The 19,037-nt window shown below is 45.8% G+C and overlaps 1 protein-coding gene across 6 annotated transcripts in view; it reads left to right on the top strand.

Annotated features, from left to right (window-relative positions):
• Nucleotides 1-19,037, top strand: part of SH3PXD2A (SH3 and PX domains 2A) — a 233,285-nt gene that overhangs the window by 141,206 nt on the left and 73,042 nt on the right. For 4 of the 6 annotated variants that reach the window (XM_054276800.1, XM_054276801.1, XM_054276802.1 and 1 more), the window contains one exon: nucleotides 8,414-8,442. In XM_054276800.1, coding sequence (XP_054132775.1) covers nucleotides 8,414-8,442 — 29 coding nt within the window. Of the gene's footprint in view, nucleotides 1-8,312; nucleotides 8,443-19,037 lie in introns of those variants that run through there. The other 2 variants (XM_054276805.1, XM_054276806.1) reach the window with 1 other exon arrangement.

A 19,037-nucleotide genomic window follows, 5' to 3' on the forward strand; every position in this document is an offset into this window, starting at 1 on the left:
TAGACCTGCTCTAACCTGTGCCCAGGGCTTGTTGGATGCCTCTGGCAGGTCAGATCAAGCCATCAAAATTTTGGGTTGCTTTGCATCCCTGGCTGACCACATGAGCTTGCTCAGTCACCCCTTCCACATTCCTCACCTCTGAATGTGTGATGAGATGCTCACTCCTATTGAACACACACCTAATTTTATAAGATACTCATCAATATGTTTCATATGCTCTCTATTATAAAGACCTGCATGCTTGTTTCCTTGAATATCTGCTGGAAACAGCTTAGGTAAACAGCTTAGACAAGAGAATCTTAGTACCCTTTACAAAAAAAAAAATATCCTATAGGTTGCCTCTTTAAGTCGTGGATGCACATGTGGGAGAATTGGGGATGATGAAGTATTCACTCAGATTGCTGGTTTCCGCTGCATTGAAGTCAGAGACATTGAAGGCACTACAGCATTTATAACTGATTTCCTGAACAGTGTAGTAAATAGAGATGAGAGCCCTTTTCTTGTAACTCACATGTGCAACAGAAATCACTTAGCTAACATAAATCAGGACTAAATTGCTTTTAAAGGCTCACAAAACATTTCTGAAAGAGACAGGATGAGGAAACCATTTGCCACAGTAGAGTATGTCCCCATGATGAGTCCTATTAAAGCTTGATCAAAGAGCCTTATTGGCTTTTCATTAGAGCCTGGTTATGTACAGTTGAAATTCAGCTGTGATTTCAACAGAATAGGCACAGAAATATGCACAGGAGGTAAATTTAAGGAGGACTCTAGACCATCAAAGTACGTGATTAAGGACAATTTAATGTGCTGAGTAATGCAGTGTGATTTGGATGTAATTTATCCTAATCCAGTCTGATCTTTTACAGGAGAATATATTATAAGGCCACAATTAGGTGAGACCTGGGCCCCATCTGGCCTCCTGTCTCCTACAGTGGCTTACAGCCAATACAAGAAACAAAGCAAATACAGAGTGAACTTCCCTTGTGTATCCTCTCTGTTTCTGGCATTCAGCCTCTATGGGACTCTTCGGGTCAAAACATCCAGAGCATGGAGTACAATAGCCACCATTTATCCTTGCTTCATGAATTTATCTCATTGCTTTTTGAACCCGTGCCTGGTTTTGGTGATTACAAAGTCTAACAGCAGTGAGTACCCTGATTCAGCTGTGTTACATGCAGAAGCTCTTCTCTTACTTTGATTTAAACTGCTCTGCTCCAGTTGTTCTTCCTGGGGCAGTAATTCAGGGGCAAAAGCCTTTTTGGACAAGCTGTGTCTGGAGCAGGAGTTGAGTCTTGGTAGTCTGTCACTTGGGAGTTTTCTCCTCTTCCTTCCCTCTCTCCATTTCCAAGGTCTTTCTGGGATGGGCATTTTGGGGGTGACATGGTCAGTTCCATGCATGCTGTGCTGGGGGTGATGGCATCCTGCCTCCCATGAGCAGGCACAGCCTGGCTGGCCGGGGTGAAACCTCGTTTGGGCAGGTCACCCATAGGGACAGGGAGGTGGGGGAGGCAGTGGCCAGGCACTGCACACACAGCTCTGGGCAGAGTTAGTGTGACACAGCAGAAGATGTCCCCAGAGAGGGACAGCAGTGGGGACTCTTTGGGCTGCAGTTTAGAAACCCAAATGGACAATGTGCTTGCTAAGCAGAGATTGGACCCACATCTACAGAAACGAGAATTTGAGGCACCCACCCTCAAATCAGGGAGGGCTCAAGAAAATGAAGTAAAGATTCAAAGCCTGTGCAGACTTCTTAAGCTCTTAATCAGATTCATATGATGTATATGCAAGCTCATTAGCCCGACCAGTTTATAAGGTACATTTGAATTTATTACTCTGATACTCAATACTTAATTTGTAACTCTGATTAGATGCATCTTTTATGCATGTTGTATCTGCATGTAGCTGTTTGTAATAAAATTCCCAAGTGAAGGGCATAACTGGAAAACCTGCACATGAGAATGATTAATTTTTATTAACTTGTTTTTATCACTCAGCATTTATGCTGTAAAGGCTATAATAAAGTGACACATGCTTGGTCATTGTAAGACAGAGATAAATTTGGCCTCCCCACAAGGGACAAGCAGGGTCAGTTTAGAGGAGGCGAAGAACACATCCACGCAGAGTTCTTGCTAAGGTAAATAGGTTTTTCTGTCCTGTGGAGAGATTTGCCATCTGTAAGAATAAACAAGGTAAACCAGAAACAGATGAGGATGTGACTCTTAGGCAAGACCTTGTTTTTATACTTCTTTCCAGGAAAAACTTGCTATAAACATTTGTGTTGTCTTTTTCAAGGCTGCTTGCAGTAGAGGATCACATGGCCTTAGCTCATTGCTCCAGTGCTCTGCAGCCCCAGCCTGTGCTGAGCCATCTCTCCCTGGTGCCAGAGAGGCTGGGCTTTGCTGTCAGAGCGCCCTGCCCTGTACCTCACAGCCTGGTGAAATGCTGAATGTGCATTTTCAAAGCTCTGCCTTCCTCCAGGAGGATAATTTCATCATAAAAATATAATTGTAAAAATGCGAGAGGCTAATTCTGAATTTCTTTAGCCTGAGCCAAATACTAAAGTTGCTCTCTGGAGCCAAACAATCAACTTCACTGCTGAGGAATCCTGGGACAAAAATCTGTGGCATTTCTTACTCATTTAGTAAAGAAATGCCACAGATTTTAGGGAAAGGGTTGGGTGCCTCAAACCATCTCTTGTCCTTCTAACACCCATTCTACATAAAGTTAGAAGTGGCTGCTGCTCTCAAGCACAGTGTGTCCGTGTGAGGCTGAGATGGCCATGGGGATGTCACTTGTCCTGGAGCTTCTGCATCCCCTGCACTTTGGACATGGTGGGGGGCTAATCTCCAGGATAAGTGCAGAACAGAGGATACTGCCTTTCCTTGTCCTGCACCTCTGCCTCATGATAGAAATCCATGGATTCAGGTATAGGGAGCACTGCTGGAGAGGAGACAGTGTCCATCTCCTTCCAACCTTGGCCTTTTCATGCAAGCTAAGGTTACTGGTAAAGGGGAGATCTCTTCTGCCCTTAATAAGTTTTCCAGTGTTGTGCTTAGAGTTTCACAGGGAAAACTTTGGTTGAATTTTAAGTTGCTGGGTTCAAGCAAGCTGTCAGAAGTCACTAAAGCACTAAATCAGGATCTCCAGTTGGGTCCTGGTGAGCCAACTGGGCCACCTTTGTTATAGAGTGCAGAGAAAGTCACTGCAGCCTAAGCAGAAGTACAGAGTACATTTAGTTGGGCTGTTGGCTTTGCAGACACGCTGTGAAGACAACAGGAAGGTGACAGGAAGGCAAAATCCTCTCTTTTGTTTTGTCCCTGTTCTCTTAAGGATGTGATTGCACAGTGGTTTACCCCTCTTAGCAGCAGCAGAGGCCCTGTCCAGCCAGTGAGAAATGCCTGGGGTGGAAGTCAGATTCTCCTCTTGCCCCACAAGCCCCTCTTGCTCGCGGCAAGGAATTCTGGAGTCTTGGGACCACCACAATGGGGCCCTTTCTCACAGGGCTGGAAAGCTCGAGCTCAGCTCAGAAAGGACAGATTCATGGTGGAGAGGGCTCCACAATGCAACGATTTATGTCAGGAAATGAACAGAATGCTTTCTAAAAAAATATGAAGAAGAAGAAGGAAGAAAGCCTTCATCTGTTTCTTTGGCTCAGGAAAGAGATCAGCTGTGGTTTCATGATATCAGAGCATGGAATGCTGTAGGGGTAAAATGTATAGCTGTGTGCATCCATCTGTTTGAGTTTCTATTCCCAATGCATAACACACAGAGTTAATTTTTGCTTTATTACATGTCATATGGGTCTCAGAGCTCACTGGGAATGGAGATGCCTTCATGCACATGATTCAGCTTCTGCACTCTGAGTACCACAAGTATGAATTACAACCCTCCACTCTCCATATAGCTCCTGTGTGTTTGGATAATATTAAGGTGTTAGGTGCTCGTTCAACCATAGTCCTTGGTGATAGGCAGGTGCCAGTTCTCAGTCACACTTGGTTTTGTGCCTTGTCTCAAATAGAAAATGACAGTCTGGCTGTTGATGAAAATAAGGAGTGTTTCAAGATACAAATATATTCTCAAGGCTCGAATTCCTGTGCACATAAAGAGTAGTAGCAAAGTATTTTTGTACTGGTTTACTTTAAAAATAGTGTCACAGAATCTGAAAGCAGTGCTAAGAAAAACAGTTTGTGAAAAAGCCGTCTTCATTACTGACTGCAAACTTAAGTGTTGGGAAGGAGAGAGTGGACTTCCTTGTAAAAATATTTCTGTGCTTTTAATCTGCCTGGCAAATCATTGGTGACTAAATGATAATCTGAGTTGTTTGCTTGAAATGTCATATATCTTCACCACAGTCTGCCCACCCCACTAGAGACTTTTAGGAATTAAGGAGCCTGGGAACAGAAATGACTACAATGTACTTAAACATGAATTAGCAAAAGCCAACAAATACAGAATAATTCCAATTTATGTATTCAAACACTCTCGAGGATACAGGCTGACCTCCATTACTCAGGGTTTGTCACTGTCTCATCGCCTTTGGACAGAGAACACTGAGAAAGAGACAGGAAGATGATTTGCTCTCTCTTAGCTTCTGTCCCGTCTGCTGCAGTGTCTTCTGTGCAGCTCCCCCAGCCATGGGTCTGACAGCTCCTCATGCTTTGCAGGCACTGTTTTCCCTCATAGCTGAAACTCATGGTTGTCTGAAATCTTTGCTAAATGAGTTGAAGCCAAGCCTTGCTTTACTGACAGGCAGAGGCCCCAGGCTAAAGTGTGACGTATCTGGGAAAGGAGGAATCCCAGAGAGTGAACTTTCTGGGTCTGCTGTCCCACAGCAAGGGGGAGAAGCTTTCAAAAGAGCCTTTGCACCATGGGTCCCACAGGGATGAGGTCCCCTGACTGAACCCATCACCTCCAAGGGAAGCTGGTCCTGCAGGAGGCTTTGCAGACTTGCCAGGTCTCCAGAGGCGATGCGGGAGAAACCCTCTGGGATGGATATAAATCAAAGTGAATTAGAAAACAGGTGGGCACAGCTGTCACCAATGCACCTAGTCACCTCCAGTCTTTTCCACTTGGAACATTTCTTAGTCTCTATAGAACAAATGTCAGGATTCTTCTCACTTTTTAAACAACTTTCTAATAGTGCCACTGTTTGTGTGTATCTGTATGTATTTAGATAGATCAAAACACATGTGCACACACATCAATGTTTATTAACTCTCACTAAATGCAGCAGCAAAGTCAGTCCCTAAAGATGTGCCATAAAACTTTTCCATAACATTGTTAATACAATCTTCATATTTAAATGAGATTGCAAGTGACATATTAATTCAACATAAGATCTTTTTATGATTCAGAAATTTCCAGACTCTGGATAGCTTAATGTGCTAACAAGGCAGCCAGCTTTATAGCAATGTCTATGGTCCTCCTTTCACATTCACTGCTAGATTTCAAATCAGTAATGTCATCCTGGGCTAATGCTGATGAGAAAGGAGATCCATCTTCCCTCTCCTTTGTCATTGAAGGAGAGTATCCAGCTTGTGTGACGTGCTTGGCACCAGCTGTGTTTTAATACCATCAGCAGCAGGAAATATTTTCCCTGCCAGTAATGGGGCTCAGCATCAGCTAAAGGTGGTGGCCCACAGGAAGACTTTAAACAAAATTGCTAGATTCTAATTCAGAAAAGGCTAGAAATATGCTATTTTTGAGATAGGTGTTTGTTCAGTATGGAGTGATCCTGGATGATGAAGAGACCTGCCAGAGCTACTTTCAGTTCCTTCCACTGCTTTCATTGTTATTCTTGTAGCTGTGGCTGGCAGTGGAGTTAGGATGGTGGTGTCTGTTCTCATACAGAAATGGAAGAAGAATGGAAATACGTGTGTGTATAAAGATGAAAAGATAAAAAGAGCAAGAGCTGAAAAGAAAGTGAGCTTCCCTGCATAGCTACAGATATTACATTGATTGTACCTTTCCATGGAAGGGTTTTTCTTTTGTAAGATCACATTTTTTGTCTGATCTAAGGGTCAACAGTGTGCCAGGAGCAGTCTGGGTTGCAGGAGATCAGAGTTTCTACTTGGAAATTGTTACAGTTAAGAGAAACCATTAAATAATTTCCTCTATTGGTTTGGAGACATAAACCAATACTTCAGCCTCACATTAATGCTTCATTGAAAACAGTGAGGCTGAGAAGAATTACCCTTATATATCATCACTTGGAAGAGGGAAGATACATCAATGAGTCATATGCAGGATAGTAAGACATTAAAAAAATTAAACATGGAGCCAGGCAGGGCTCCTTGCTGCTGCTATTGCAAAACAGGAACACAGGCTTTCTTCTTTAGCAGAAAAGGGTTGAAGAATATAAAGACAAAGAGCACTTTACACAGCCAGAAAGATTATTTGCTATATCTTCTTTGCTTTCTATTTTTTTTTCTGTCCTTGCTGGGAGGAACAAGTTTTGGATTTCAGAGTTTCACTGTGGAGATGAACATTTTATTTCAAGCTTCATTTTATATGATACTGCTTTACTCTGACTTTATGAGTGAAATGTGGGTGTACAAAAAAGTAACAAGACAGGGAGATACAGGGTACCTGGGTTTTTTTCTGGAACTCCAAAATCAGAACCCAAATAAAGCTGACTTTAAAACATACAGAAAGACTAAATGGAAAGAGGAAAACTGGCCCCATAGGTTGTTTGGCTTTTCTTTATTTTTCACTAAACCCTGTGAATTGGGTGGTGGTAGTGATGCAAATAACTATTTTATAATTATATTATTAATTCATTTCCTCTAATTAACAATCAATCAATCAATCAATCAATCAATACCTCATTTCTAATCATGTGAATTGAGTTCTGCATGCCAGGAGAGCTGTATTGACAGCTCTACAAAGCTCCAGACTGGCATGGGAGCCAAGCTGGGGTAGAGAACTACATTTTGGGGATTGTGCCATCCCTGGCTTGGTCTGAGGGATCTGTTTCAGGCACCATATAGAGGAATTTTATTTGCATATGATATCACTTCTGTAGAAGAAGCAACTTATTCATGAGCAGTAGCATCATCACATCAAATACAGCTACAGATATGGCTGAGAAAACAACCATTTAATTGAAGTAGAATGACACTGGGAAATTAAAAGAGGGTACAAAAAATTCCCAATTATTACTCACTGGAAGTAAATCCTAGACATGTCTCCTAGTCATGGGGGTATGTACACAAAATGGGGATGCACACAAAATTCTGGGAGAAACAGAGTTTACAGGTAGACATAATTCTGCCCTCAAGACAGCGTTGGGGGCTCTTCAGCTGAGCCCCCAAACTCTCCTTAAATAAACAGTTTGGGATAATCCCTCTCTGATCCCCTGGGAGATGGAGCAAGGCGCAAGGGACAAACCCCCACTTCTGACAGCCCAGCCCCCCAGAATGCAGAGGCTGCTGCCTGCCCCTCCGGTGGGATTCCTGCGAGGAGAGCCTGCCGTGGGTGGTTCTGCCAGGTGGGCACTGTGCGGGCACAGCGGCGCTGCCTCTGCCCGGGCTGCCCGTGCCAGGACTGGGGCTCACCGGCTCCGGAGGGCACCCCGGGGAAGCACAGCCATCAGCCAAGTGTGTCTGTCCTCGGTTTTGCTTATCCCAATCGGTTCTTGCAGCTCCTTCTGTAATTTCTTCCCTTCCCATAGCAGCTGTGTGGGGTTTCAGCTGTTGTGCATGAGTGGAGGTGCCAGCACCCTTTAAATCACTATGGAATAGTAAGGGTGCGTGTTCTATGCTGAGAGAAAGAAGAAAAGACAAAGTTTGGGGTTTGTTTAGGTTTGTTTGGGTTTTTTTTTTCCCTCTTGTGCTTTCCAAGTGCTTGTCAGAGATAACTAGGAGAGCACCGGAGGTTATTCACAAATTAATTAGTCCGGGACTGCCAGCCGCGCCAGCTCAGCCCGGAGCCGCCGCATCCCTGCAGCAAACAGCTCCCACCCCCGCTCCTCTCCGGGGGCACGCTAAGGGTTAATCCAGTAGCTGTGCATTTAACAGCGCAATTTAAAGGGGAAAGAATGATACCCCTCTCCCCTGCCTCGCCGGCGGTGGATGGTTCGCTCTGCCCGGCTGATCACATGCTCCGAGCCCCCGGTGCTGCCGCAGCCCCGCCGGTGCTGCCCGGGGGCCGGTGCTGCCCGGGGGCCGGTGCTGCCCGTGCCCGGTGCTGCCCAGGGGCCCGGTGCTGCCCGTGCCCGGTGCTGCCCGTGCCCGGTGCTGCCCAGGGGCCCGGTGCTGCCCGTGCGCGGTGCCCTCAGCTCCGCTCCCAGGGAGGGAGAGAGGGCGCAGCACCAGCCCTGGAGCGTATGGGTGGAAATTTGGGAGGCACCCGTTCTCGCAGCACCGTTCCCAGCTCTAACCATGTCTATTTGTTGTTGTCTTTTTTTCAGGGACTATGGATCTTCAAAGAGGAAATCAGGTAAGACACCAGGCTTTTTTTATGTGCTGCATGATTCTAGAGGTGTCCTTAGCCCCCTGCTTTTCCCCTTCTGTTTATTTCGTGTGGTATGAAATTGTGTAGCAGTTTAACTTTTTATTGCTGAATCCTGCTGGAGATAAGCATCAGTTTCCTTCCTTTGCACTGTATAGAAGAACTATATCTGTATGCTATATAGCTATATGTATACCATAAACCGTATACACTATTGCAGTTAAAATGACTGCTTTTCTCTAACTGTATTTATACGGCTCCATCTCCAATGTGAGATGATCATTGCATTACATTTCTTTATTTTTCATTGCAAATGGTCAAAGTGCAGAGTCAGAGTTGGGGTTCTTTTCTGGAGGGGAAGGATATCTTTTTCTCTGCTGATTTGAATCGTTTGTCATGCCTTTCCAAAATGCTCTGAGGAGGCTTCTCATGCAAAATGTTCTCAATGCTTGTGTCTAGGTTTGGGCTGCCTCAGAGGCTGTAGCTCAGTGTTTTGCTCTTAAAATCCTGGATTGAAATGTCCTATAAAACTCTGATTTGAGACTATATAAATCCAATTTTACCCCTCCCCATGTAGGTCTTAGTGATTTTTACAGATGTGTTTTCAATAGGGATGTGCAATTATGGGCCTCTGGGTTTGGCTGCTGTGAGCTGGATGTGTCAGGGCTTTCTATTTTTTAATTTTTTTTTTCCCTAAGCAGCATTGAGCACCTGCAACTCTCATTGACTTTGTTTGGAACCTTGGATGCTTCAAATTGCATTCAGGGCATCCAAAGAGAAGCCTTTCAAACCAATACTGACTCCTGGAAAACTCTGGCCTGTGTGCAGGGAGAGGAGGATTTTTTTTTTCTTCCTGCTTTTTAAGATGATAAAGAAACACTGCAGTGGCTTAGTTTCTGGAAGGGAAGGGAAAATAAATGTAATATACTGGACTGCAATGAATATCACTGTCTAGATTGATTTGTTGGATAATTATGAGGGCTTTTAAGCTGCCATCCTATAATAAGCTAAGTGATGCACTAAAGAGAAGCTGTTGCTTAACCCTGGTGGCCTGGGTATCAATTGGCAGCTGCCTTTGCAGGCCAATACTTTGGGTACCTTTCCTTGAATTTCCCTGAGGTGGGGTGTGGTAGTGAAGGGGCAAGCATGGTACAAGGTGCTGGTCCCACAAATAAATTAGGGCATGCTTGGGCTTCCTAATCTCCTGCAAAGCTTCTGTCTGGGTTGCACTTCTAGGACTTGTTAAATGTAATATTAAGGAAAGTGTGTGTTCCCAACAGCCTGTGAATTAAGTTGGCAGCAGTGCCTTCTCTAGAGGGGCTGACCATAAATAAAAAAGTCCAAGTGACTTTTTGGTAGAGGGCAGAGCTGAGTGTGGGAGTTCCTGGCTCAGTGCCACATCCTGACCACTGGTGGCTTTTGGGCCATGAAAAAATCTTTGAAAAACGTTGCTGAAGTCTCTGGGGCAACCTGATTTAGCACTGACCTGGAACAGCATTAGGAGGCACATAGAGCTTTGGGCTCAGTGCACCAGTTTACATGAAAGAGTATTGCAATTCATGTGCCAGAGATGTGAGGAACTGCTTTGGGAGTGGAAGGAAACTGCTCCCTCTCCATTCCTGTGGCTCTGGGGCAAGTTGGAGCTGATCTGCCATGACATCATGAGAAAAGCAGTAGAGTCAGTGTAGCTGAGATGCCATTTGTGGGTGCTCTGCCCTGCTGGACTCTTTTGTCCCCTGCCCTGAGCACCCCAAGTGCCATGGTCATTCATCCCTGCCAGGGGCACCCAGGTTGGGCTCCCTCCTTTGGCTGTCCAGCTCCTCATGCTGCCAGATCTCCTTCTGCACTTCTTTCCTTTTGGTGCTGGGCTGTTTGTGCAGCCAGGGCTTGGACACACTGGAGCTGAGGGACGGACACCCTTTCTGCACTCGCCCTGTACAAAGAGGAATGTGAAGCAGTGCTATGAACAAATGGAGCTGCATAAAGGGACTCTGTTCTCAGCCATCTCCTTGCTTGATTTTGGAATGGCAGAGGAATGCTTCCTTCTGTTTGGAGCTGGATGAGGAATGCTTCCTTCTGTTTGGAGCTGGATGTTGTGGGAGCATGCACGCAACGAGCAAAGGAACATGCCAAGGGCATTGCCAGTCACAGCCTCTAACAAAGATCAGCTTTATGACACTTGAAAAAGGGATGGGGTAAATAAGCACAGATTTTCAGGATTGTTGTGATGGTCTTTCAAGATAACAAACAGCTTTGAAATGCAGTTTCTTCTGTAGGTGCATGGAACTACTGCATCTTTAAACAAGAGACAAATAGGCATTTTTAAATGCAAGCACCTCCCAACAAATGAGACCTTATGAACATCCTGTGTCTTGACCAAAGCTGTGCTGGGAGGAGGCTGCTGGGTGTGAGCACAGCTGTCCCACACTGTCCAGCAGGAATCCCACAGCTGCTGTGTCTCAGGCATGTGCAGGCATGACACCAGCGTGGCCAATTGCAGAAACATCCAGAGAATGCCTCAGACAGCCAACATCACCTCTACCCTGACCTCTGCCTTGCCAGAGTGAGTGTCTAGCTAGTCCTCTGCTCACCCCTTAGAGCAGGGAGAAACTGGATAAGTTCAGAGTTTAACAGGAGTTATGGAAACATTTACTGCTGCAGTTGATGCTGGTTGTAAACATTTGAGACCTTCTGAACCAAATGCAATAGCGTGGCATGTCCTTAGCTAAACAAAGGGGAGTCTTGTGCTGATCTGGGGCATCTCTGCATGCCAGCCCTGAGCCAGGCTTCCTCTTGTGCAAAGGGCTGTGTAAACACACAGCCCTTTGCCTGGATGTGATCTAATTATAAATGCTTTAACCTGCAGCCAGCTCAGAGACCTGGGGCTCTGTGAAGGCACAGACATTTGCTGTGGCCTGAAATGCCACATGTGCTGGTGCCTTGGACTTGGGGGGCTTTATTTGACACGCTGCAGAGCTGCTCAGAAAGCTGCCTTCATGTTTCCAGGCAATTGAATTGTTGCTCTGTGACCATCTGTCAGTGCTGGAGAGCCCTCAGTACAACTGTGAGAGGTTACATGAGCATATTCTGTACACTTGCAACAAATGGGCTCTTCTTGGTCCACCCAAGGACCCTCTGCAGCAAAATGGGAAGGAATTACTTTTCAAACTCCAGTTTGTCAATTGCATTAGCCAAGTGAACAGCTACTCATTTGTTATCAAAACAGGCATTACTTCTATGCTGGCATCCATTGTGTGGTTTTTCTGTCCCCAAATCTAAATAAGGGTAGAATTGCTGCAAATCTAGGAATGGATATTTGTATGGTACGTTACAAGCAACAGATTAGGTTAATCCATTCTGCAAACCCTACCAGCTACCATCTGTGCATGGTGAACTAATTAACCCTTGAGATATCTGCTAATCCTGATGTGGCTTATAAAACCAGTTGGAGTATGTTTCTCCCCAAAGATATCATTGTGTCACCCACCTCACAAACCCCCTTGCTGGCTAGAGAAAGCTGCAGACTCCTGAGGTAAGATCTTGCCCTCTCCCCTTGCTGAGAATCTTTCCTGGCTGGTTTCATGCCAAAGAAGTCGGATCCCAGTCAGGAAGCTGAAGCATCTGGGGCCTGCTGTTTGGTGGCAATAGGGAGCTGGTGTGGGCTCCACAACTTTTCTAAACTGAATCTCAGTGCTTCTTAACTCCTGAGAGGACTCTCTTTGCTCACCTTGAGGTCAGATCCAGCACAAGAGGTGCTTTCAAAGTGATCTCTGTCACCTGCCCTGTAGGTGACCAAGCCCTTGTGGTCACAACTGTCCATGTGCCTGAGCAGGAGCACTGCTGGCCATCCCCTTCTAGAACCATAACCAAACTGCTCCTGCTCTGACTGCCCATCTGGCTGCTGGGGGCACAGCCTTTGCTTGGTGGCTTCCTCTGGCACCTTGGTGCTATGCTGTAGGGCGCTCCTCCAAGTGAAGGGGAATAAGCTTTAATAAAATGGAAGTTATGGCTCCATCAGTCCTGCAGTGTTTCCTTTCCCTCACTGTTCAGATCCTGTCTGCATGGAGCTGGCTGTGCTTTGGCTGAGTCTGGCAGCTGAAGCCTATTTCAAGTAGTAATTGGGCACTTAGAATATCAAGTTAATGATTTGGTTCAAGCCAGTGTTGCCTCAGGATGCTGATGAGGCTTCCTTGAATGAGTAAACCATCTTTCAGCTGGATTTCCCTGTCCAGTTTTTGGACTAGCAAGATTATGGCTACACACAGCCAACAATCACTGTTTTCTTTCCCTCCTGTAATCTAAAACTAGCAAGGATATATCTGCTGGCAAGTAAATAAAAACTTCAGCGTCCATTGGAAGATACTTCACAAACTTTTTATAGAAACATCTGTAATGCTGTCTTTCCCTCAGTGGGGAAATTACTAAGCAGAGTTGAGAGAGTTTCAGCAATGACAGAAGCGGGGCCTCAAGTGAGAAAGAAGCAGATTGTTGTGAAAACACCAAGGGCCCTGGTGGCTGATCACTTTGTGAGATGCTGCCTAGGAATTACGGGTGGAGCTGATGGCCCAAGTTGCTTCCTCAGCCTAATTCTTCATTACTAGAGAAACTTTCTTTCTTGCCCTCGTGCACCAAGGATGTGCACTCTGACAGCTTCAGGGAGTGCCTTAATTGCTGGTTTTTTGTATTATTTGGGATAGGGTTTTTTCTGTTTCCTTTATAATTACCAAGGGAAATGGCTCAACTTGTGGCTTTTTCTGTCCTTACAGCTGAGCTGTGCTCTTCACTTCAGAGCGTAACCTTTCTAACCCTGTCACTCTGCATGTGTCTAGCCTGCACTTAGAGTTCCATGGCATGTCTTGCTTGCTGTCTTTTTTTTTTCCTTTTTATGAATGAGCTTTATTTTCTTGACTTAACCTGAGCTGCCTCCTTTAAGACAATGTGGAGAAAATGAATAGTGTGTGCCACCCTTTCTGTGCTTAATCATACTATGGGGTGACAAATGTGTGAGCTCCCAGCTGGACCAGCAGGGCTGTGTGGCTGGAGCTGGTTTTACCTGTTCCAGGACTGCGGTGGTGACCCTGGGAACAAAGCCTGGTTGATGGAATTGAGTGTGGAGGTCTCTGCCAGCTTCACAGGCCTGTGGCAAGCACTTAGCTACGCATGGGCACAGGGTGAGCAGGGAATGTACAGCCTCCAGCCCTGGCAGGTGTTTGGTAATATTGTGGGAAATGACTGCAGTAGAGGGAGAAGGAAGGACTGCTCCTAGAGGCACATAGTGTTGCCTTTCCTTTGCCTTAAGGTTGCTGCAGTATTGATGGGATGTCATCTGGAGTTGTGTTTAGTATTAGAACTGGGGGATGCCTCAACTAATCCAGCTGACTGTGAAATCTGTCTCAGTTTTACCTTCTCAGCCAGAAGAACTCCTAAGCCTTTTAACTGGGTTCTCAAAGAAGCCAAATCTAAGTGTGTTACTAAAGAGGCTGAAAAATCCAATTAACTACCATGGTCAATCCCAGCATGAGGCAATGCCTCTTCTCTCAGAGTGGCGACTGCAGCAGATGCTGGGGGCTACCTGCCCCAAGCAGGGACTTCGTCATTGCTCAGTGAATTCTGAGCCCAGGTAGTAGCAACAAAGTTCAAATGTGGTTTTTAACTCAAATGTTACTTTGAGTCATTCTGCTCTCATGGTGTTTGTCTCTGAAGTCTGTCTCCCTATAGTTCCTCTGAAAGCTTTAGCTTGGAAGGTTGTTTTGGTTTTTTTTAAGGTGGTGAATAGGGATGCAAATCTGTCCACGCCCATGGCAAGGTCACAGGAACATCTTAAACCATGTAACTTGGTGTCTTAATCCTTGTAAGAAATCTGTGGTATGACATGATCCCTGCAGACTGAGGCATGTGCTCTTGTTTGTGTCCTGATGAATCACACGTGTGCCCTGTGCTCCTTGCATTGTTTCCTACAATTAGGGCAGAAGCAGGGATGGTGGACTGGCTCCTTGGTGCCACTTGGCCTGTTGATGAGGATAACTGGATGAGATAGTTTGCCACTCAGTATTTTATAACTTCACAAGCATGTACTGACAAGATTGCTCTCGATCAGAAATTGTGATCTGTTCCCTCATCATACGATTAACCTGCTTGGCTGTGTGTACTAATTACTGCATGGAATTTAAAAACAGCAGATTCTGGCAGAACATTTTGGTTCTCAAATAGCTGCCTTTTTTTTTTTTTTTTTTTTTTTTTTTGTTCCTTTTCAGGAAGATAAAGGAGTTTGTAATAAAAGAAGGATAGAGTAGGCAAAGTAGGCAAAAGCAATAGCAGTTAACGGCCAAACAAACCTTTTCATTTAATTACTGGGGATATACATCTTGGGCCTGGTTCTGGAAGAAGTTAGTAGTTAATGATCTCAATGTGCATCTTGAATTCAGTCATCAATGATAGAGCTTCCTCTTCTCATGACTGACAATTATTTTTCCTCATGTAGTGAATTTGCTAAACTTCTGATCAGTCTATTGGCTTTTGCTTGATGCAGTTATTCCCCAAAAACCTAATTTTCTTCCCTGATTTTTTTTTTAGCGAGACCATAAGTCTTTTTTTTAAAACAAGCTTTTCATATAACTAGAGGAGCATCCATTCTGTGGGTTTGGGTTGTTTTTTTCCAAGGCAAAACTACTGCTGTTGTGCTCAGGTGCACTAGCAGAGAGCAGAATTTGAGGAAGAGCTGCTGCTAAGTCAGGCAGATTTCATGTCCTTGCAGCATCTGTGCGTGTGTGACCCAATTCTGCATCTTCAGTCAAGGTGTGAATCTGTCCACTCCAATCCCACACTCCAAATCCAGTCTGTAGTGTTCTGGCAGAAGGAAGCTGATCTCACACTTCTCCTTGTACACCATATTTTTAAAGTCACTGCTTAAACTGAAGTGCTTTGGACTTCTGCCTGAGGCTACTGACGAGAAGAGCAGATAGGAGACTTTATTCTGCACTGCTTCAGTTTTCTGCTGACAGGACGTGTGGCCCATTAGATGTATAGGATCACTGTCATCTTCTGGGTGGCCCACATGCTGGGGTGGGAGGAAGATGGGGTAAGATGGAAAGAGATGTTTGTATGCTGTGTGGGTTTTTTGTTTCGCTCCTTGGCTTTTAAACTGAAGTGTGGGGACAGGGTGCAGGATTAGGGAAAAGAATGTGTTTGTGTTCTTTGCCGTTCCCAGTTCAGCATCGGTGCTGCAGAGAGCCCTGTGTCCAGGAGGGAGGGCAGGGACACTGGGTGCAGGCAGGGCTGGAAGAATGAGGTGTGGCTTGAGCACAGCCATGGTAGAACAGTTTGAACCCTGCAAATGCCTCAGAGTGTCTTCAGCCGAGCACAGAGAAAGCACTTGGTACCTTAGGGCATATAATGGCATTTCTCTTGGTTTTAAGAAATTCTCTGTTCTCCATCTGCTCCTGTTCTTCCTCCCTCTTCTGTCTGTCAGTGGCAGATGGTATTAACGCTGCCTGCGTGGGTTTTTCCTCTCTTGCACAGAGAGTGCTGGTATTTTGATTTTGGCACACTGGGTAAGGCAGGTGAGAAGTGCATTTGGGAGCTGGAGCAGAGGGTGCTGATCCTCAACCACTGCAGGAATCTGTATGGGGCACAGATGGGTCTGGCTGGCTGAGAGGAGCAGATAAAATCTTCCCTGGGCATTTGAGGAACTTAGTCTCATGCTGGTGAGCACTCTGTCCCCAGATTCTGGAAATCTGGATGTAGAATGTGTGTCCTTAGCAGTTGAGAGCACTCACCCCTAAAATAGCACTCCCTAATGCATCTAGCTTTGTGCATGGCTTCACACCTGGCCCATTCGAGCTGGCCTGTGTCCAGGCTGCGTGACAGCACAAACCCTCTCTCCAGTTCACTCTGGATGGAGTAGCTCACTTAACCAGAAATGGCTGGAAGCTTTACCTCCAGAGGTGTCCAGCAGGGGTTACAATGTATGCACTGATTATGGCCAGCTCTGCCTGGACACTCCAGTGCTGCTGAGTGTTCTGTGCTTGGCAGCATGGCTCCTTCACAGCTGGGACTTGACTCTTGCTCCATCTTTTGAGCCACACATGAATCCCAGCATGTGTACATACCTGTGAGTTTCCAAGTGCAATGTCTGGGGCTTTTCTGCCCTCCTCTTTGGCAGGGCTGGAGGCTGGTTTTTCCCTCAGAGGGGTGATGCTCTCAGTTTGTACAGCTGTAGATGTGGATTAGCATTCAGATATTCAAGGCACTTCCCAGCAAAACTTGGAACTGGTACAAAACTGTATGTGCAGGGGCTGTACCACTGGGATCATGTGGGAAACAATCCCCACTTGCCATGTGGAAAGAGTTAATGTGAGCAATGGCTGCCAGAACAAAAACTAAACAGTCCTGGATACTTCTGGGTCTGCAAACGGGATTAAAATGGGTTTTTGCAGAAGTAAACAGAGTGGAAAATTGGGACTAAGTTTTCTTTGTGTTTGTACTTTTAGAAAGGACGAAGGACTGGATGAGGCTGTGAAAACGCAGCTGTGAGCGTGTCACTGTGCAGTTTGTCAAGCACACGATCCTCTGGCCCCACTCCTCTGTTCCAGCTCAGGAAAGGGCTCCCTGGTTGTGGATTTCTCCCCTGCAGGAGTGAGTTATCCAGATGATGAATTGCTGAGGCACGCTCGAGTCACGTGAAAGCCAGATGTGAGCATTTTCCAGGCAGTGTGTGTGGGTCTGGCCTGCGCCAGCCTACGTGGCAAGGGGACGTGGTCCGAGGTTGGTCTGCGGCGTGGTGGTGCCCGACAGCTCCCGGTGGGATCATTTCTGCCAGGGAGGGAGGGAGCTGCTGGCTGTGCCCATCACTGCAGCCCAGCACCTCTGCCCCCACCCCCCACACTGACAGGCCCTCCCTGGCTGCTCGTCATGAAGCTGAACTTGGTGAATAAGACTAAAATTAAAGGCCTTATTTAATGCCTGCTGCCAATCCTTTTACTCAGATACTTTAGCTGGATTTGCATGTTTGATAATCCACTAGTCAAATATTTTTTCAAGATACAGCCCTCTTGAACAGATGGCATGGGGAGTGGAGGTGATGTTCAGCTTCAAATGTATAGAAGAGGAGATATCTCAGCAGGGATGAGAGGTTTACTTTAAAATGCAGTCTCCTATTGGGGAGAAAAATAATATATGTGTATTCCTTCAACAACTATCTTAAAATACTTGCTTTAAGTATAATGCATCAACATCCCACAGACATAATAGCAAGGAAAGCTTATTTAAGCTACCTTAGTGTGGGACAGCTGCTTGCCCAGCAATTACAGTAAGAAATAAATCTGTCATTGTGGTGGTGGTACCTAAGAAGTTTAATGTCTGACCAGGCTCACAATGAGCCAGGCACCGGGCACAAATGTGGGTTTTGTTTAGGTCTCTCTGGAGCCTGAGGGGTGAAGCATCAATGGCATAGTTCAACAGGGTGCCCTGAGCAGGACTGTGTGAGATAGATCAAAACACTTGCAACCTTTCTGTGCCATCCTCCCATTTCTCTGACTATCTGTTGTTCTCTGCCTAACTGAATGAATTAATTGTGTGAGCCAAGAATGCATGACAATGGTTCCAGTTTAGAGGAAGGCTCATCTGCCTTTTTACTCTTTCCAGCTGTGTTGTAAAACTGCACACAGACTCTGTATCAGAGGAATTCTCTGGTAAAAGTACTTCTACTTCTGGGGGGAGCTTAGCAACCCAAGTATTCCTCCCCTAGTCTAGTACTGTTGCATTTCAGTGCCTTCCCATTTAACTGAAGAGTCAAGCCCCAGCTGAAGGGGAAGGGATTAGAGGAGAGAAACCTGGAGACAGGCTGACAGAGGATGGTCAGTGGATCTCGGGGATGGAGATTTTGGAGAGGGCCACAGGGATTGAGCATAGTGCACTGTCTGCAGATGGAAGCAGAAACAAGCCCCACAGTTTTGGGGTTCCTCACTGAGCTTTCTGCTCTTGACTGGGCAGCCACACCTTGTCAGGAGGAGGAGGAGGTTGTTCCTTTGCTTGTCTGAAGAGTGCAGAAAGGAAGCAAGAAGGGCAAAAGTGGAGGCAAAACTTCAGAAAGAAGCCCTGGACTGAGTAGACTGAGCCTGGCTTTTGGGTTCTCTTCCTGCTTGGGGCAGTAAGGTGTCCCACCAGAGCCCCCAGGACAACAACATGGTGCTTCATGTATACAGGCTTGTCTTCCAAAATGTAAACTGAAATACAGGCTCAACTTCTGTTTTCTATTCTGCCATATGTGATGAACATTGCAGCCAACAAGGCTCTAGGCCAATTCTAAGAAGTGGACACATTTAAGGAACAATGTGGTCAGCCCACTTTTTGCTGACTTGTCAGATACCTCTGCTGGCATGAGAACACACCCATTCCTCAGAAGAAGCATTTATTTCCCCCAGCTCCAGGCTGAGGAATCACTGATTGCATTGCTTGTTTTCTTTTCACCCCTCCAATTAAGACAGGAAGGATAAAAGTCTACAAAATGAGTCTGCAAAACACTCAACTGCACTCGTGGAACAGAGCAGTGTTGGAAATGGACCAGATGTCAGTAGCTCTTCAAT

This window comes from Melozone crissalis, unplaced genomic scaffold, assembly GCF_028551555.1.
Source record: "Melozone crissalis strain CALT ecotype California unplaced genomic scaffold, PUWL_Pcris_2 ptg000019l_1, whole genome shotgun sequence".
Taxonomy (NCBI): domain Eukaryota; kingdom Metazoa; phylum Chordata; class Aves; order Passeriformes; family Passerellidae; genus Melozone; species Melozone crissalis.